Genomic DNA, 21,375 nt, shown 5'->3' with positions numbered 1-21,375 from the left:
GAACAAATTAAGTTCTTAACCCGAGGTACCACTGTACTGTTATAAATCATCCCACTGTAAGCTCCTGTGTGTCTAATAGGCACTGGCTGTTGAGCTAGCATGCTTTTTTTCTTTTAAGTTTTGTGTTCTACTGGATGGATCTAGTAGAAAAGTATATTGCAGAGATTTAACAGGTAGTAGTAATAGGATGCATTTAATACATTTTTAAAATTTTGAATTAGGTTGGAGTTATTGAAGTAGCTATGATGAAATGATTTCAAGTGTTCCATTCCATGTGGTGTAAAAAGCTTTGTTTATTCAACCGCTCATGTTTTAGTAACAAGAAACCAGAATTGGAATCCAGTGCTGTGAAGAAAAAGGTCAACAAGGGAAAAGAAGGTTCTGAAAACTCAGATTTAGAAAAAACACCACCAGGATCACCACATCCTGAAGAAGAAGATGATGCAGGAGTTCAGGTAATACCACTGGTTATATATTTCATGCATAATTATAGAACACAACGGCCTCATTTAGAAATAACACTGAACTATGGCTTAGTGTTAGGAGAAAAAGCAACAGTGAGCCTTGAGCTTGTGTGCTCCCCTTCCTTCTCTAGCACTGCTAGGATTCTGGAAGGGAGCCACTGTGCTTCCTCCTCTCCTATTATTCCTACCTTCTGCATCACATTGTTAAGGAATTTCTAATCAATAAGAGGACCTGTTCTCTTTTTATTTAACTAAATTATCTTACTGGCCTTTGATGAGAGGCTCTGCCAAAAGCTTTTTCAAAATCCAAGTATATAATGCCTACTGAGTCACTTCATATATATTTTGGTTGACACTCTCAAATATTCCTAAAAATTTAGTGAGTCAGAAACCAATTCTCTCTTTTCAAGTCTTGTTTAAGAACGCTCCTCAACTTCAGAGTCTTTTCAGTTCCTCTGCATCATCTATAAAGATGCAAGTTAGACATGACACCTCAAGCTTTTTAATAGATCCAAAGATTGTACAGTGGTACCTTGGTTTTCGAGCATCTTGGAAGCCGAACGCTGAAAACCCAGAAGTAATTGCTTCCGTTTTCAAACATGTCTCAGAAGTCGAACAGCGTTTTCTTCTTCTTCTTCTTCTTCTTCTTCTTCTTCTTCTTCTTCTTCTCCATTGACTTTGCCAGCTGCCCTTTGCAACTCAGTTGTCAAAGCGTTTCAGAAGTCAAGCGGTCTTCTGGAACGAATTATGTTCAACAACTGAGGTGACACTGTATATCTCTTGTTTTCTCTTCTCTGCCCTAAGTACGAGCAGCAGCAGTTTTGAAGTGAAACACTTACAACAGAAGGGCTCTCCATCTCCAGTCACCAAGTTTCAGGGGACAATAGGCTTCTAAGTTAGATGGCTTCAAAACTGGCTATTGGGGCTGTTCAGAAAGTAGTGTTGAATGCAGAATCCAACATTCTCCATTTTTATTCTAAAAATGCAGCAGTATATACAAATTTATATTTGAAACAGGGCAGTGCTTGGAAAAATGGGAACACAGTAGTGATTAATGACCAGGCGGTTTATAAAAAGATTTCTAAACCAACTTTCAGGATATAAATGCTCTCACAAGACAGTTTACAGTTCTAAAATCAAATGTGATAATATATAAAAATAGCAATTTTAAAATGCATGCATCCTGTAAAATGACCAGTAAATCTGAAGCACAGCAGTTAATGAAGTGCAGAATGGTCCTGTCTCCTCCTGCCACTGGTGCCTCCATGGAAGGTAGCTAATCCAGGAGCGGCCCCAAGTTGCACACCTGCCTCTTCATAGGGAGTTGCTGTATTACAACAATATCTGCAGGGCTACAGGTTTCCCAACTCTGGTATAGATGTTGACAAACCATGGGGAACAAGGTAGAACCTCGAGGCACCCTGAAAGCCTCTGGTATAGGAACGGAACAGAAATCTCCCAGCATTGCCATCTAGATCCATTCCCCAGAAGGGACCATAACACCATGTGTCATCCCAGACAGGATACCATGGTCAGTTCTATACAAAACTGCTGTGAGGTGCGGCAGAACCATCAGGGTCACACTTTTCACATTGATTCCCTGGTGTAGATCATCCACCACGGTGGTTTCTGTCCCAAAACCAAAAATAAGATAAGTCTGTAGCTGGGAACATTCCTCTTGTTCTTGGAACGTCATTAAAAATGGTAAATTTGAGATTGGGTGATTAATTTTCCGGAGCCAATGGATCTAAATTTTTCTTCTTTATAATGATTTTACCACTTCCATCTTCAAGGTAGCTGGAATTAGACCTAGTTGCATTTCTCCTGAAGGAACAAGTATGTAATCTGTTCCTTGATTCAACCTTTCAGGCATATCATAGGACCACCGGCCCTAAAGAAGCTGCAGTGGCTGCCAATATGCTTCCAGTTTGCATTCAAGGCAATAATGAAAATGCTGAGACTAAATAGCTTGGGACCTCAGTACCTGGGGGAACACCTCTCCACATATATTCCTGCCCAAGAATTATGGCCTGCTGGTGGGTGGCAGCCCTACTCACATCCCACCTCTGGGAGCTGTACAGAGAGTTCTTTTTGCTGTAGTGACCCTGTTATGGAATCGTCTTGCCTTGGAGGCCTAGCTGTGCCCGTTGTTGGCTGTATTTCACCACTAAGTTAAAACCTGGCTTTTTACTCAGGCATTTGGGTCATGGGGGGGGGGGCGTGGTTCAGTGTTTGACCTGCTTATGTTATTCATTGGTGTTGAATATTTTTATGCTGAATATGGCTATTACGAATTAGGCTATTACAAATTATTATGTTTATATTTTTGGTGTGCAAGAATTGTTGCTGTGTGCCATCCTGAGATGAACTAATGGGCTAGATTAGAAATATTTAATAAATATCTAAACATTTAAATAAATAAGTAAACAAACTACAGAAGTTACTTAACAGGGTCTGTATAGATACCCAGTCTTGGCAGATTTTATTAGCAAAGATGAGCAAGAAGCCAATGTGCCGGGTCATTGATTTCAATGCTCCAAGTAGTTTGTCAACATCCTCAACAAGCTAATAATAATAATAATAATAGTAATAGTAATAGTAATAATAATAGCAGCAGGACCACGTAGTGGCCTGGCTGCATCCCTATTGGGTTCTGACCATACTAATAGTTTTCTTCTGCAAAATGCAGCAAGTAGGCACATTGATTTAATGGTCTTAGATATTAAGATATTAAGATGTTGCTCTTGTGTTAAGCAGGCATCTGGTCACTTAAAACAGCTACAACACTGTGAGGATGCAGTGGTGGCAGAAAAGCAGGCTTTCATTGCCATCATCCGTGCCAAATAGTAGTATGTATGATCGAATCCAGTCTGTGTTTGGCCACATTCATCATGATTTTTTTCTGCCACCTGTGCTCCGTTTGTTGACTTTGTCATTTAACAACCCTCAGATCCTAATACAAAGGAGCTTAATTAACACTATGACTTTGCTGAAGACATTCAGGAGCGATCATACTGATAGCTCTACTCATCTCCTGATTCAAGAGCCAGCTAGGATTTCAATAAGATCCCTGGCCTAAACTTCTGGGAAATTCCCCAGCATAGGAGCCAACTTCTAGGGGCCGTGGGGGCTTCGGCCCCCACACTAAAATATTTTAGGGAGGTGGGCATGAACTGCGTCATGTGATCAATTACGCAGGGCAGGACTTACCTGGTCCCCCATAATATTGTATTCAAGTTGGCACCCCTGTTCCCCAGGGATATCAGTAAACATTCTGGGTCTCTAAATCTTCTTGTTCAGACCATCAAAATCATTTCTCTAATCTCTCCAGAGATTGGATGCAGCATTCCACTCTAATGTCCTACCACTGAGAAAATAATACTGTAACTTATTTGGTGTATTTCTTGTTAATTGGTAGCATGAAAATATCTATATGGAATCTTCTAAAGCGAAATTTCTCCAGGAGGCACACTCTGGCCTCTTTCCTGTTGTGCTCTTTCACCTGTGGCATCTAAGTATATATTTCTTCTATTTTTATTTGATTTACTGCAAAGTTTTAATTGTGCTTCATAATGAAAAGCAGAATCATTTCCCATTCTGTAGAATGGGTAGGGCACCTGCTTTTGTGATAAGGCCCTTGAATTCCTTCTGTCCCTCTGCTTTCAAAGGGGAATAGATTTCTCTCTCGAGGACTATAGTCCTGCTAATCAATAGGATGAAATTTTACAATGCAGGGTGGTTTTTTTCTTTTTCAGAAGAGGCGCTCTAGCAGGCAGGTTAAGAGAAAGCGTTACACAGAAGACCTCGAGTTCAAGATTTCTGATGAAGAAGTTGATGATGCAGATGGTGCTGGAAGAAACTCCCCTTCAAATACTTCTCAGTCTGAGCAACAGGTCTGTTCATATTTATGCTCTTCAAATGGGTTAGACTGAAAATTCTCTATAACCATTTAGGCTGTAAAACATTTAAGTGTTGACTTTGCTTCCAAGGGACTTCCATCTCAGCTTGGCTCAACATGCCAAAGGAAATTAGTTGTTTAGGTTCTTAAAGGCTGTGCTCATTCAAGTTTTCTTTACAAGCCTACAATATGTAATTCAACACAATTTAGTGAAATTAATGGTCTCTGTTGTAAAGCCTAAAACTAGGCTCCAAGGAGACTGAATTTACCTCTGTGAATTCAGTGGTCTGGCTTCTATGACTTAATAAACCACTTAAGCTTGTCTCCTGCTGTCAGGCACTATAAGAACCCCTTTATGAAATTACTGTCTTGTAGTAACCAGCAGGATATGCTTTATTTTCTATGCAATGTAAATGATGGATAAAATAGGTTGAATAAAATGAAGGGCGATAATGTGAAATGACTCCTTTAACAATTTTTTTTTGTAGTAGTAGTAGTTTTTTAATGTCGCTACTTCACTTAACTAACTTGGGAAACCATTGCTGAAAGTGCGCACACACTTAAATATTAAATTGGTAATTAATATGTTAAGTTTTCTTAAATTTTATTTCTGATATCTTGAGCTGAATATCTCCAAGAGGAGGTGTGTGGATAAGGGGCATCAATATTGCTTTGAAATTTGATGTTTTTGATCAGCTACAGAAGAATTTATTCTTATTCTCTGCCAAACTGAGGGTGTCATTATTACTGCAAAGCTATGTAACAACAAAATGACGGCGACAACAAAATTCCTTAAGATGCTTTCTGGGTCAGATCTTTGGTCCAGCTACTCCAGAACTTGCTTTCCCACAGCAGTCAGCAAGATGCTTCCAAGCATGAAAGCTGGATATGAAACTGGAAGCAAAATGCTTCTGAACATGAAGATACCATACAGCCATGTGACTAATAGCCATTCATATCCTCATGGATCTATCTGATCTCCATTTAAAAGATACCTGAGTGACTGTTACAACATCTTGTTTTAGTGAGTTCTATAAATTGTGTGAAGAAGTACTTCCTTGTGTCGATCCCAAATCAATTACTAATCAAATTTGTAGAAAGCAGTGTGGGTTAATTGTGTTGTGCTTATTTTCTTGCCTATTAATGCTCCTCTTTGTAAAGTGGTGACTGTGAATTCTAGTATTTGGAGTGAAGAAGAAAAACATCTCACTCATCCTCAAACAGTCTTCACACCATAAATAATTTTATGAACCTGCATTATGTGCCTTTAGACATTTTTCTCTTGGTAGAGAAAGGCCAAACCTATTGGCTGTGAATTGGTGGCTAACTTGGAGCCACCCAGTGAGCCTCATAGCCAAGTGGGGATTTGAACCTGATCTTAGTCATAGTCTGGCTCTAACTGCTATACCACACTGGCTCTTACAACTCACGATGGCTATATATTACCTCCTGTATCAGGCATTTTACATATGAATGCTGGTTGCTGGGGATCATGAGTAGGAGAGTGCTATTACACTCATGTACGTCTTGTAAGCTGCTCATAGACATTTGGTTGCCCACTATGAGAACATAGTACTGGACTCAGTAGGCCTTTGGGCTTCTCCAGTATAGCTCTTCTTAATGTTGGTAGCTCCAGAAGCATAAGCTCTTCCTCCTTTTTTTCTTTTCTTCCAGTTATTTATCCTTCTCTTTCCATTTCTCTTGCTCCTTTTTAGAATGTGAAACACTGCTAAATATATATACACAGGGAATCCTTGGAAATGTGGAAAACAAGAGAGAGTGTAGGATTTATTTATTTATTTAGCTTCTTGGTAGTTTTTCAGACACGGGAGGAGTCGGAGAAAATTGGGGGGGGGGGTTAACACCATGAATATCAATTATGCCTCAGCTACCATTAACTCAGAATTTTCTTAAAATTTGTACCACTGAACTGAACTCCATAATGTTCACTCTCATGTTGAAAGAAAGCATTATGAGTTCATCAGGATCTCTATAATCAGATTGGTTGCTCCTTTGCACTTTTTTTCACCTATGTAACTACTGTGAAATGTTTAATTGTAGGAGTCTGCTGATGCTGAAGGTCCTGTCGTAGAGAAAATCATGAGTAGCCGTACAGTCAAGAAGCAGGTAATTTAAACAAAACAAAACTTCATATCTCAGTGCTTGTTTATTTCATAATTGCTAAACAAACAAAAAAAGGATTTCACAAGTGGTTTTAAACCTGTATATGCAACTGAAAATGCATGTTTAATCTGCTTATCCCACTAGATTAAATTAAGGTGATTTTTAAATCAGTGATTTAAATCACTACTTAATAATGAGCAAGATACTGTGCAAGGAAATTGGAAAATGGGAAGCTCACAGTGAAAGATCATGAAACACTACAAAACAGCTTCCTTAGACAAATAGCAACAAAATACTGGGGGGGGGGGGGATACTGATTGGGACGCTCCATTATTGTAATAGTGGGATCTTTATAGGGAGTTACTATTAGATTTGTATTTTTGCAAGTGTTATCGTGTCATGTGAATATTTGAGACTCAACAAGTTCTGCATGCTGCTTGTTCACCGCCTTTTGTTCCTGTGATATAACTCACTATTCCAAGAACATTTAGCCTGGATTAATGTTTAACTCACAACATCAAATACTTTTTCTGCATTGGTGCAAGGAGGCACAAGATAGAGGCATTCAGAAACTTTCATTTTTGCTTTGAAGCATTAAACTGTAGTTAACACTTAAGTAGTGTAAGTTTTGCTCCAGTTTTTAGAATATTTTTAGTATAATTACTAGTTTCTGATTGCAAACATTGTTTCTTAATTATGAGTTCTTTTCATTTTTTGAAAAATATTATACATATTACTATCATTATTTTGGTGAATAATCTCCTTCGTCCAATAAGCTCCTCTGTTGACAGTTTGGAATTGTTTAACCTCTGAAGTATCTTATATTGTGGCCTTTTTCTATTGCTTCTGCTAGATATTGACTATCTGATGCTCAACTTTTTCTAATATTATTAAAAATTGTAGTCCCTTGATTCCTCTAGGACCATACACTCTACTTTTAAAAAATCGAAGTCTGAAGGCTTGTCATACTTTATTGTAAAGTTGTTGTTAATTCTTCTCCCAGCTATGACTACTGAATTTGTCATTTGCCATAAATCAGAATGGGCCTTTTCAGTGGTGACCACCTGTATGTGGAATGCTCTCCCCAGGGAATGCCCAAGGATGCCTCGTGCCATCATTGTTATTGGGCCTATTGCCTCAGTAACTCCACGTGATACATGCCCATGCCCCTGGGGAGAGCATTCCATAGCATGGAAACATTATGTCAGGCACCACCCACTGCTGTGTGTTGGAAACAACCAGATGCCTTTGAAAATGTGTGCACTCACATGCCAATCACGGACATAGACCCATATCTAAATAACCCATTTCTGGTAATAAGCTGAGATCTGGAAGCATCCTGGTTGCAACCAAGTTTTAGGCCTGATTTTGACACCAAAATTGCCTCGGTCACCCTGGTTGGTTACCAGTGCAGGGAGAGAGAAAAGAGGAGTGCAACCTTCTTGGTTCTTCAGACTCTTGGCAGCTTTTGATACCATTGGCTCTGGTGTCCTCCTTGTAATGCTGCAAGGTATGAAAGGGTTCCTTTCTTTCCACTAGGCTCTTTAATATTAATATGAAGCCACTTGGATGAGGTCATCTGGGGATTAAGGGGCATGGTATCATCAGAATGCTGATGATGCCCAGCTCTGTGTCAGCCATATTGGACGAGGCAGTGCAGGTGCTAGACTGCTGCCTGGAGGCAGTATCGAACTGGACGAAGGCCAATAAACAGCCTGAATTCTGACAGGTTGGGGGCACTGTTGGGTATGCCACTGAACACCAGTTGTGATGGTTAACAATGGGGGAGAATGCTGTGTTCTGATAGATAAACAGGGTTGTTCTTAAGGTTGCATGATTTGCAGAAAAATAGATGTTAAGATTCTTGAAGCTGAGGAAATGCCCAAGTGAATAGAATAAAATATACCTTTTTATCCCTCTGGTTTTGTAAGTTAACACTTTTTTTTTTTTTTTTTTTACAATATATGACCTGAATTACCACAAACCAGTGTTTCCCAAACTGATCCATGGAACCCTGGGATTCTGCAAAGCAGTCCCAAGGGATTCCATGAAGAAAAATGTGTGATTTCCATTGATCCTCTGCCATGGGGATTAAATGCTGTACTTGGGCAACTGTATTGGGAATCCCTACCCCTTCTTTCCTTCCCTCTCTGTGCTGTTGGGAAACCAGGAAGGCAATGCTGGTTTCCCCCCACAGCCTTGCTACTGGGTAAATGTACTGTTCAAGGGCTTGTCCTTGGAATCCCTCATTCAGCTGCAGCCTGATGCAAGGGTAAATTTTACTATGGGGATTAATTCTACTCTTTAGTAAAGTGTTGGCTTTAACACTCTCATAGAACCAACTTTCAATATTGTATTCATATTTTTAATACACTTTGGGGTGGAAATCCTGTTAAGACTATTGAGGGATAATAGGTCCCTTCAATTATTTACTATGAATCCAGTATTTTTTTAGTGCATTTTAGGTTTCTGTTTTGCTTTCTCTTCTATTTTCTCTTCCAGAGCTTCCCAATAGCCCAATAAGGAGTTTTAAGTTGTCACTGAGGAATACAGTGTTCCCCAGTTGTTTGTAATTTGTGTTACATTTATTTTTATGAATATTGAATATGACACCAATAAAATATAATTAGTTTGTCAAACTAGAGTCATATTCAAATCAGTTATTAACTTTTATTTCCAGTTAAGAGTTGGGTGTGAGACCAATAGTGTCCCAAATTCTTTAAAGGCATTAGAAGGAGGAAACTGGCTTGGGAGAAGGTTGGATCTTTGGACATGAAGGGGATTAAGTGTATGCTAAAGGTGGGAATAGAGATTGCCACCTATTGTGGGTACCTTGAGTCATGTCTAAGTCAGTGATGGATCTGGCAATGATCTTGGGCTACTGTACATGTTGATGCATACATGCAGTCACTCCAGCCTATTTCTGATGACTTTACACTGTTGTAGATTGGCCAGGATATTTAGTGTACTCAAAAGTGAGGATGCTGGCATTCCACCACCAATCTGAGTGTGTATAAAATGTTCCTGAAGATGTTGTGGCACCTTGAGGTGGGGAATCATTGGAGAGGGCAGTGGGTGCAGCACTAGAAAGGCATGTGCTTCAAAGTAGTAACAGTGCTGGCCCCAACCCTGTCCTGAAGTTGAAGGAATCATGGACCCCAAGGGTCATCTAATCCAACCCCCTGCAATGCAGGAATCTCAGTTGAAAGTATTCATGACAGATGGCCATCCAACTTCTGCTTCAAAACCTCTAAGGAAGGAGAGTCCACAATCTCCCATTCTATTGTAGAAAGGAGCCTTTCTGGACTGGCCGGGTGGCTTGCAGTTGTGGTTTCTTGGGAACAAACAAGTCTTGGTTAAGCTAGTCAACTTTGTTCAAACTGTCAAACTATGGTTAAACTATTCAAACTATGCCTTAGTGTTTTGTGCACACCAGGTCAGAAACTTAAAACTAATGTTGTGCCTGGTGCAAGTGACTTGGTTTCCTGGATGATGATGATGATGATGATAATGATAATTTATTTATATCCTACCCATCTGGCTGGGACATTTGGCTGGTCTGGGTCTTTCCCCTGAAGAGGGTGGCATTGCAGTGGCACATTTCCTCGAAGAGCCGGGGGAAATGGCATCATTCAGAAACTGATCTGCAAGGCCTTCCTGTACATGTGGTAAAAAAGAATGATGAACATTGTGACCTCCTCATCCCATGCCCTCTGAGAGTCAAGGGATGCTATAAATTGGCTATCCTATCTGTCCTCTTCAGCCAGCAAAGGCAATAGTTTTTAAAGGTTTTTAAAGGGGAGGCCATTCTGGAGGGTTGCTACAGCTGACCAACACATCATTTTGCTAGTTCATTGCACTAGAAAATGGAGCAGATGGAGGCAGATTTCAGAATTCCTACTGTGGGTCTGGAAAGCCCACCTCTTAAAGAAGGTGCAGAATACACACAGAAACACAAAAACACCAAGGTCAGGGATTATTGTTTCTAGGTTTGTGAAAACAGAATGGAGACTTCGGGGCACCATGTGGGTTGTTAATCAGATGTTTGCACAGAAAGTGCTAATTACCCTGAAGCCATGAGTTGCAAGTTGCAAGCAATAGTCCTTTCTTATGGGCAGTATTGGGTGTTGATTGCAAGCTCACGTGAAAGTTTTTTTTGGTCCAATAAAAATATTTTTCCCAACAATTGCTGGGTATCCCTGTTTTTAAACAAATCATATATAAATGGTGCTACAATTTAAGAAAGTAAATTGGTGTGTGGTGTATGGTTGGTTTAACTTTGTTGCTTCCTTATTCATCCTATTTTAGATATTAGTAGGGTGAACTGGCCTGTGGTCACTTTAAATTTACTCCTCCTTGGCAGCAGCTGCAAAGCTACCTGCCTTGTGAGGGAGGACGTAGAGAGAGGCAGGGAAAGAAGTCTGTTGGTAGGCAGAGTTAGGAGTGAGTTTATGAGACAAAGCACCAATGAGAGCCACTGAGCCATGGGAACGGATTTGTTTTTCTACCTCTCTTGCCACATGGTTTCAGTGAGCATCTGGGGTGGGGCAATAAACTATATCAGGTTTGCACATAATAAGCCAAGCTTCATAAGTCATCCACAAACCATAGCTTATGATTGTGGTTTGTTGGGAAGAAACAAGTTATGGATGAACTACAGTCATACCTCAGAAGTTGAATAGAATCTGTTCTGGAAGTCTGTTCGACTTCCAAAACATTTGGAAACCAAAGTGTGGCTTCTGATTGGCTGCAGGAAGCTCCTGCAACCAATCGGAAGCCCCATCGGATGTTTGGCTGCCAAAAGAACGTTCGTAAACTGGAACACTCACTTCTGGGTTTTGATCGTTTGGGAGCTGATTTGCTCAGGAACCAAGGTGTTTCAGATCCAAGGTACGACTGTACTGGGTTGGGTTTACACAATGGAACAAATAATGGTTGATCTAAACAAACCATACCTTAGCATTATGTGGAAAGCAGGCCAGACTTCAGGATGAAATTATACCTTAAACTGTATCAAAATCTGAGGTTTTCTTTCTGGGGTTTTTTTAAAAAAAATGTTGAAGTTGCAGAACGTGCCACACAGCCTGCATAAATTTATTTTATTGACACTTAGTATTGGTTTAAGATTTTTTGTCACAGTTTTAGCCTTATTAAATGTTATATTTTGGGCATTAATTTAATTTGGCTGCTCTGCATGCAAGGTCACTTGTCAGGATGAATTTAATTGCACCGTTGAGTAAAACTAACATCATGAACAATAACATGTTAAAACTACGATTAGAAGTGAAAGGTTCAGTTTCATACAGTTTCTTATTATCAGTGCTAACAATATGGAAGCATAAACGCTGTTAAAACACTACTTGAACATGTTACAAAAACCACAATATAAAGTTGCCAGGCACCAGCCAAAAATAATACATATGGCATTCACGAGTGCAGTTGCTAATTGGCTGCTGCCTGAGAAAATGGTACACTTGGCTTCTCCTTAACACTGTTGGTTTGGCTGGAAGCCAGAGTTGGGGTCAGCTTGTTGTGAATGAAGCTGCATGCGGTTAGGGAGGAGTTAAAATGATTCATGTCTTGGGTGTTGTAATAAGTAGTGCAGAATGTTCATGGGCAGACAGATGTAGAAAACCCTTTACCTATATCATTCTTCCCCTTTTCTTTAAAAAAATGCCATACAATAAACCTTCCTATTGTTAAATTCCAATCTGTGTTACATTATATATAAGTTGGAGGTGATATCTTAATAGCAGAGTTCATAATTAACATCGTGAGTATCTTTTTACAGATGGAGAATGGAGAGGAAGTAGAAACTGAAGAATTCTATGTAAAATACAAAAACTTGTAAGTAAGCAATAACTTCAAAATTACTTGAAGTACAGTCAACTCCCAACTTACGCACATTTAACTTGTGCAAATTCAGCTTTATGTGCTTGGCCAGAAAACCCCCAAAAATAAATAAAAAGGGACAGGCATCCAGGAACAGAATGTCGGCAAGCTCATTGCAATTGCACTCACCTTGAATAGCATTCATAGGTTCAGGGAGAATGTTCAGTAGCCTTGGAAGAGTACATGCAGCCTTGGGAGAGTATTAAGAGTCACAAGTAGAGTGTGTTTTTTCTGTATGTGAGTTTGGCTTTAGACGCTATTCCTGGAACGTAACCCCGACATAAGTTGAGAGTCGACCTTGTATTTAAATTTAATCCATCATTGCCATCTAACATAACTGTTGCTACTGTGCAAACCTTAATCACGAAAGAGTAAACACATTTTTTCACCCATTCAGTTTAGAATTACTGATCTTTATTTTTTTGCCATCATTTTTCTCTGTAGCATTTTTAGGTAAGAAATAAAATTTTTATTTCCATTTTTTTAAAAGTGTTTTTGTTCAAGGTTAGTGCTTCTGTTATGACTTGCAGAGACAAAATTGGGGTAGGGCTCATCACCACCTTACAAAGGTTCACAAGGAAGTGGGTGCAAGCATCAAGAGATGCACATTCTAATGGCAGAGGAGACCAGACCAATAGTACATTTGCTAAGCTAGTTGTGTAGTTAACTAGTTGTAGCAGAATAAGATGGGGATACACCTCCATTCTGTTTCAGCTAGTCATGTAACTGAATGCAGCTGGAGCAGGATTGACTTAGAGATCTTGCTCTGCATCACTAGTGCAATGGACAATGATCTCACCAGTTTAATGATGCAATACAAGGATCACTGTCTGGTTGCCTGGGATGTAGTCCACCTCTAGTTCCCCCTCCTATTAAGGGTGTGGGTCATCAGAAGGCTTTGTTTACATTTAGTGGTTATGACTCATAGCCAAATGTGATTGACTGTTCAGTGCCTTGATGTTGCATTGTTCATTACATGATCCTCATTAGCCAGGTTGACTACTAAAGTTGCACTTTTCGAAAGCCTACTTTTCACCTAAAGAAAAAAATCACAAAAAAGGCAACATGGCATTGGTTTTCTTTATTTTTGAGAGTTATACCCTACTGTTAAGGCAGGATAGTTTACAAACAGATTTAAATACAATAAAATTAAATTAAAATACAATAAAAATAAAATATCAATACAAGTCATTAAAATAAGAATGAAAGGTGGCAGCTCATAATAAGATTAAAAGGCTGTTAAATGGCATTAAAACATGGGTTGTTATGACTCCATACTCATCTTTTATTATTTGAATGTATTTAAAGCAACTTGCAAATTAAAATTATAATAGAGCAGCATGTTCCAAAATTGGGCTTACAGTCAGTCACAACTCAGGTTGTTCACACAACACATACTAGATATACTACAGCAAAAGTTGTAAAATCAGATTAAAATCAATTTGTTTACAAATATTTAAAAGAACTTTAATTCTGTTGAAATACTTAGTCTCTTTGATTTCAGTGGGACAAGGCAAATTAACTTTTGTTGGATTATGCTTTTTGTCACAACAGTCACAGGAGTTGTCTGTTGTTGTGCAGGCTTTACAGTACTTTTCTCTGCACAGACTTATGCCTGTGGAAGATCAGTGCTGTCTCATGAACAAAAATGTATATTGTGAGCTAATTCCATGATGATGATGGTGATGATGATGATTTATTTGCACCCCGACAGAGCTGGGCTCAGGTCAGCTAACATCACAAAACTAACACAGTATACAAAGAACATAAAAGCATAAAAACAGGCAATCAATTAATTAAAATACATCTTAAAATTAGTTCAGGGCAAATTAAAATCTGGACAGATGGCAGTCCACGGGTAAAATTGAGTGTGGTTAATATTCTCCAGGGCCAACTGTTACCACTGGTCTTTAAAGGACCTGTGAGCAGGCTAGGAGGCCTCTTTAATGCTTGTTCTTATACAGAAAGAAAAGAATCAGACTGAACCCTGACCAAAGGCCTGGCGGAACAGCTCCGTCTTGCAGGCCCTGCAGAAAGATGTCAAATCCCGCAGGGCCCTGGTCTCTTGTGAGAGAGTGTTCCACCAGGCCGGGGCCACGGCCGAAAAGGCCCTGGCTCTGGTCGAGGCCAGTCTAATCTCCCTGGGGCCTGGGATCTTCAGGGTGTTATTATTTGCAGACCTTAAGATCCTCCGTGGGGCATAACAGGAGAGGCGGTCCCGTATGTATGAGGGTCCTAGGCTATATAGCACCTTAAACCTGATCCTGTACTCCACCGGGAGCCAGTGCAGCTGGTATAGCAGCCGATTAATGTGCTCCCGTGGCGAGGACCCCGTGAGGAGTCTCGCCGCGGCATTCTGCACCCGCTGGAGTTTCTGGGTCAGTTTCAAGGGCTGCCCCACATAGAGTGAGTTACAATAATCAAGCCTGGAGGTGACTGTCGCATAGATCACAGTGGCGAGGTCAGGGCGAGAGAGATAAGGGACTGACTGCTTGGCTCGGCGGAGATGAAAAAATGCTGCCTTTGTTGTAGCTGTAACCTGCGCCTCCATAGAAAGGGAGGCGTCTCTTGACGGAAGGCGCTGGCACTAATTGCGCCCCCGTAAGGGATGGGAGTTGGCCCCCCAACCCCATATAGTCCTGACCCAGCCAAAGGACCTTGTCTTTGAAGGATTTAACTTCATCCGGCTCCCACGTAGCCATCCAGCCACAGCTTTCAAACATCAGATCAGTGTGTCTGGGGCCGATGATCATCATCATCATTCGGAATGAGTAAAAGAGGAAGACTCCTTGACCCAGTTCATCTATATTCAAATGTGTGTGTTGTGTTTTTCCTCAAAAATTAAATAAGGATGCCTTAAAATGGGAGAGATTGTGTCCTAATTTGTACACAATTATTTTTCATAAATATCAAGCTGTGACTAAGTGCTTAATAGCTGGAAAACTAGGATGTTGCATGTTTGAATTTGTGCTTTCTTCCATTTATTTTTAGCTCTTACCTTCACTGTCAATGGGCATCTGTGGAAGTATTGGACAAAGACAGGAGAATTCAGCAAAAGATTAAGAGATTTAAGGCAAAGCAGGGGCAGAATAAGTTCCTTTCAGAGGTATGTTGATTTTATTGTTTTAAATTCAGTCTTGCAACTAAGCCCCAAAGGTTACTGACTAGCATTTTAAAAAAAGAAAAACCCAGCCTGGTAGGATCTGGCAGTGTAAGGACAGGGAGCTGCAACATGCAAAGGAGAGAGCTTCCCTCCTTGGGTGCCGGGCAGTGGCGTAGCGTGGGTTGTCAGCACCCAGGGCAAGGCAAGTAATTTGTGCCCCCTAACCCATGGATTTGCGCCCCCTAACCCGTGGATTTGTACCCCCTAACCCTAACCCCCAGATGTTGCGCCCGGTGCGGCCGGCCCCCCCCCCCTGCACCCCCCACGCTACGCCACTGGTGCCGGGTGAAGAGGAGGGATGGAGTATTTTGTTCCTTCATGTACCTGCATTCAATTCCTTGGCATCGATGGCTACTAGCTGAGCGCTTAAATACAAGGCTGTTTTAGTGATGTACTTTACATTTGCATAATTCTTCAAACCTGGTGACAGTTATTTGTGTCTCTGTCGTCTCAGTGCTATGTATTGAATGCTCAGTTGCTCTTGAAGACTGTATGCCACATATACACTGATTTTAGAGCACTGACATTCTTGATGGGTGACTTTCAGTAATGGAACTGTCCCCATTACATGTTCACTAACCCATGCCTGTATGCTTTTTGGAAACTTTGGGGAAATGGCCTAGTCAGGCTGGCAATCAAGGTTTGCAGTTAAGTCTGTATGCAAAGTGGGGAATTTCTCTGATACTTCGGTACCAGTGAAATTTTACTGGTTTGCAAGTGGGGTTGGAGTTGCTTTGGATATTGGTCTAGACTTTCAGAATTGGGCAAGCTGTAACCTTGAATTTATTCTATGCAATCCATATGTTCCTTTCTCCCTTTATGAAATATTCTGATTGCAGATACTTAGGCACTTATGTTTGCCTTTTTGTTTTGTTTCCCCCTCTAATAAATTACACACGGCATACTTCAGTAAACAGGATGCTGCTTGTTCATTTCCAGAAATGTTTGTGCTGTTGTGGTTTTAATGTTTTAATGGTTACAGCGGTGTTTTGACCTAGGGTTTATATTTGCTTTTAGTTATTAATCTCTGTACAAATTAAGAGAACAGCATCAACTTAGAGATGGAAATGTTGGAATGTTAAGGTTCTCATACAGATAATTACAAACTTGCGGTATTATAGCTACGGCTTTTGCCAGATTCACATTTTGCGTTGTGTAAATTAGCTTCATCTGGGTTATCTTCTGGACTTTCTCTCTTGTGTATTAATTTTGCCTACCCTTCTGATGGCTTAAAGTTACATCTGCACTAACTAAGCATGAGGGTTTGCAACCATCGCTTCAGACCCTCATTAAATGAGATGCTGGTTGCTATTAACCATAGTTAGAGGAAGAGGGGCTAAGGGTATATATAACCCCAGTCTGCTCTGAATTTCTTAACCATTGTTACATCTGCACCATGGAATCATTTACCCCAGGCATTGCCAACTTTCTGGACCCATGCAAATTTGTTGTAGGCATCACTCATCCCACACTGCAACCAAACACACACTTATCTGCTCCGCCCTGCCCCACATTAGGTTTGAAGAAAGTGCTTTGGCCTGTAATGAGAGTAGAGTGTTATGAAAGCAAATGATAAGGAGTTAATGCTTTCTTCCCATGAAGATCTCCACTGCCACCCATTAGGCTTGAAAACAGTTCTCCCCTTATTGCAATTAGGCTTGAAAGAAGATATAAAGCCTTCTACTGAAACCAATAGGACAGTTCTTAGAGGCTTAATCCAGTGCAGGGAATTTTTGGTTGGGAGACGGTACAGTCACAGCTGGGGAGGGTTAAAGCTTCCCTTTCCTTCTGACGTATCTTGAAATGAACCCTCCCTGTTGAAATTAAACCTAATATGGTAGCCAATACAAGGCTTCTTTCAAGCCTAATTGCAATGCAGTGGATCAAGGCTGAGGAGCAGAGTGAGGCCTTCTCCAGCTGTGGCCACTCCTGAAATTGGTCTCTGTACCACAATTAGTCTTGAAAAAAAGGCTTTTCTCAGATAACATTTTTCAAGCCAAATTGCACTCAAAAGGGGGGCAAGGTGTAACAGGTCGTCTCAGTGATACCAGGTAGGGCTTTGGTAGGCCCCAAATTGGCAATCCCCTTAATTTTACCCATTTAAACAAAGAGGTTTTATTTTTTATTCTTTTCTTTCTCACATTATGTATTGTAAATTGTGGGTAATTATTCAGATATGACATGCGAGTGTGGTGTTTGGAAATCTGTCATCTACATTTCATGCTTTTAAGCTGTGTGAGAAACATTAATAAACAAGCAGAGTGGATACATTTTAGAATCAAAACAGTTAAAAACCATCATATAAACAAATTACTATAACTAATAATAATGCTTAGTATTTTTTATATAGAGTTGGATCCAAAGTTCCATGTCAGATGCTCCTACTGGTGAATCTTTCCCCCCGTATCATTTCTGCACTCAGGGCTTTAAAGGTCACCACCTTTCATTTGTTTTCTAAAAGGGGGGAGCGTCACTGTCACTTTAAATTGGGACTTGATATGCAGTGGCAACCAGTGCAACCAGTACAATACAAGTTTAATATGACATCTTTCCCTGCCTGAAAGAGGTGCATATTCTCCTAACTAGCTTTGACACATCAAAACAGACTTACGTCCTACTTATTGATAGCCCAGAAAAGTGCACCCTTTTCACGACTGGGCAAGAATGATGAAATTGATTGAAATAAACAGGTTCAGATAGTGCCTGATTTTGTATTTAGTTGTGACCCTTGAGCCATGCTGAAATCATGCAATTTTCTCCACAAGTAGCTAGCAAATTCACCACAGTGGACTGATTAAATTTTTGGTGGAGACAGTCCAGATTTAAAAGGCCATTCACCATCCAAAATAGCTCAGCTGGATAGAACTTTGCAGAGGCACTGGCAGCTGAGAAAAAAGGGATTTCTTCTCAACTGTAGTGATATAATCCTTTAAAAGGGATCTAGGCCATAATTTTTCAGATTTGGCATGAATCAAGAGCATCTGTACTCTAGGCCTCTCTGTTTCATGCACCTTGGGTCCCCTGTAAAGCAGCATAGTGAAGAAGTGGAGGGAGGAGAGGATGTGTTGAGACACAAAATCACAGATGAGCCAGGCTAGCTGACAGGGTAGCTGCCCAAAGCTAGTGGGCAAAGACCTCAAAGACACCTGGTTCTTTTCATCTGGAGACAGAGCTTTCCAACTAGTTCTGATGGGCAAGGAATGGGTAGAATCTCTTTTTGTGGGAAACAGGAATTCTCACAATGATACTTGTGTCATATAACTACTACCAACAACTACAACTACTGGTTCCAGGCCATTATTTGTGCAATACCAGTGTTACTGTGGAGTCATGACATGCTTATCCCGAAGAACTGTGCATGTATTTCAGTAATCCTTAGCCATGTAGCTTAGGTCAATAATATATACCCATGTTGCAGATGAGAATATCTTAGGTTAACTAGTGTATTTTGAGGTGAAGTGAGAATTGGACCAGGGGCTTCGTGGCCCACACTCTTAGACACCACAGTACACCAGCTCTCAGGGATTACTTGAGCACACATCATAAATAGGAAGCTTACTGATAAAGATAGAGAAGGAGAAAAGAGTGAGAATTTTGCAGTGGTCTTTTTATTTACTTGTTCAGGAATAATAATCTATTTTATACAGCAATTATGCAACTTCTGTACTTGCGTTTTTATGTCACTTAGCATACATGGCTCTAGTGGTTTTTTTTTACTGCAAGCTGCAATCTTCAAGAATTCTAAATGCATTGCATGCTATAAGCCTTTTCGATTGCTCATTAGTGAATTGTAATTTCACACTTCATTTAAAATATTCTTAAACATTCTCTCACAGTAAAAGGTTTCACACAGTAATTAAGAGGCCCAGTTAACAAAGTCTGAGAAGTCTGATTCCCTCATGGGGAGCAATCTTACTGAATTGTTGCATTTCAATTAACATGTTGACATTTGTCAAATATACATTACGTATTACGGTGGCCCCCAATTTTTTTTGTTTTCTGAGAATATTTGCTGATAGAAATTTCTGATATTCTATTTATGCTTTTCCCTCTTAAACAGATAGACGATGAACTTTTTAATCCCGATTATGTTGAAGTTGATCGAATAATGGATATTTCACATAGCAAGGATGATAATGGAGAGGTAAGGGAACCTGACAGAAGTGTGTATTTATGAAGTAGCTCTGTAGAACTAATATTAGCAAGATGACATGCTTTAGTTTAGCTTCTTGTTGATAGATGTTGCCATGTTGGTCACAGAGATTGATATACTTAATGGGTTTTGTTAGTGTATAGGTATAGAAGTCTAAATTATAGAGAAGCATTCAGCTTGAAAACATCCGTTTCTTTGCTAGTCAAAACATTGCCTTACCTACTTATTTATATTACATTTAATAGTGGTGATAAGAATATGCCTAGGGAGAAAGCAGAATATATGTATTTATGGGACAAGAAACAGAGGAAGACTGTTTCAATTTGAGCACTGTTTTTTCCATCTAATGGCACTGATCTTTCTAGTTATAGGATTTCATAATTACATTTTTTTGCAATAATAGTATTGCATGTCTTATTTGAATATTTTTGCTCTTTAGCTTATAAAAATTAAGTTTGACAAGGTGAATCTCATTTTGCTAATGAACTACATGTGGCACTATATTAAAGTACCAAATATTCTCAAATTTAGAAATAGCCCTAATTTTCCTTTTTTAGTGTTGTTCTCGTTTGTTAATCAATGCAAGCATTTCTTCAAGTCCTGCATTATATGGTAGCCAAGTAATTGTTAAAATAAATGTCAATTTCATCATCATGGTATTTAGATGCCAGTTAAGGAGGCTTTGGGCAATGAACTAAATATTTTGTTATTCCTTTATAACCACTTTCCTTGAGCTGCATCTCTTCAAAGAAACTCTAGTGGGTTATTTTAAATAGAAGAGCAAGTTGTTTTATAAAGGAACTGTTAACCTTTCTTTATCATTGTTTATTTAAAAGTGTCATAAATCAACATCTGTCATCTTAATTATTGTAAGTTGCCTGCTGGGAAATTTTTGCTTATAAATTTATGGGGAAATCTTGTAACTATTTCTATGGATTTTCTTCAAAAATATAAGTCTTAGTGTAAATCTTATTCGGTCTGCAAAGTTCCAGTATAGTTATGCTTTGTTTCTCACTTAATCTCATTTTTGTTTCCTAATTAAAAACAAAGCCTGTGACTCATTATTTGGTGAAATGGTGTTCACTTCCATATGAAGACAGCACATGGGAATTAAAGCAAGACATAGACCAAGCTAAAATAGAAGAATTCGAGAAACTTATGTCCAGGCAGCCAGAAACAGAACGTGTGGTAAGATTTGGCTCTGAATAGATGATGTTACTTAAAAATAACATAGTAATGTGGTTTTTGTAAATCACTAATGTGTTTTGCTGTATTTGAAACAGGAGCGACCTCCTGCTGATGACTGGAAGAAGTCAGAAAGTTCCAGGGAATATAAAAACAACAACAAACTCAGGGAATACCAGTTGGAAGGAGTAAACTGGCTTCTTTTCAATTGGTACAACACGTACGTGTTACAACTTCATTGTAAAAGAAGAGAATGGACATCTTAATTGTTGAAGTTTAACATACACCGCTATTTTAAAATGTGATTATTTTAAATGTCCCAGCTATATAAAATAGCAAATTTTATGATGGGATATATGTGTGTGTCTTTTGCATCCTCATATAAAATCTAGAGATTATTTTAAAAACATACTTTATAGTAACAACTTCCTGATTTTGAAAGAATAGTATTCTTTCCACATTCAAATAAGCAAAGCAGTTGCATTGTGGGAGTTTC

General features: G+C 39.5%; 1 protein-coding gene across 9 annotated transcripts in view; it reads left to right on the top strand.

Annotated features, from left to right (window-relative positions):
* The window catches only part of CHD7 (chromodomain helicase DNA binding protein 7), a 150,535-nt gene that overhangs the window by 91,188 nt on the left and 37,972 nt on the right, over positions 1-21,375 (top strand). For all 9 annotated transcript variants that reach the window (XM_028736872.2, XM_028736874.2, XM_028736875.2 and 6 more), the window contains 8 exons: positions 317-455; positions 4,220-4,357; positions 6,424-6,489; positions 12,278-12,333; positions 15,370-15,484; positions 19,602-19,685; positions 20,745-20,882; positions 20,978-21,099. In XM_028736872.2, the coding sequence (XP_028592705.2) occupies positions 317-455; positions 4,220-4,357; positions 6,424-6,489; positions 12,278-12,333; positions 15,370-15,484; positions 19,602-19,685; positions 20,745-20,882; positions 20,978-21,099 (858 nt within the window). The remainder of the gene's footprint in view (positions 1-316; positions 456-4,219; positions 4,358-6,423; positions 6,490-12,277; positions 12,334-15,369; positions 15,485-19,601; positions 19,686-20,744; positions 20,883-20,977; positions 21,100-21,375) is intronic.

The sequence above is a fragment of the Podarcis muralis genome, chromosome 8, assembly GCF_964188315.1.
Source record: "Podarcis muralis chromosome 8, rPodMur119.hap1.1, whole genome shotgun sequence".
Taxonomy (NCBI): domain Eukaryota; kingdom Metazoa; phylum Chordata; class Lepidosauria; order Squamata; family Lacertidae; genus Podarcis; species Podarcis muralis.
This window is presented reverse-complemented; position numbering and strand designations above follow the sequence as displayed.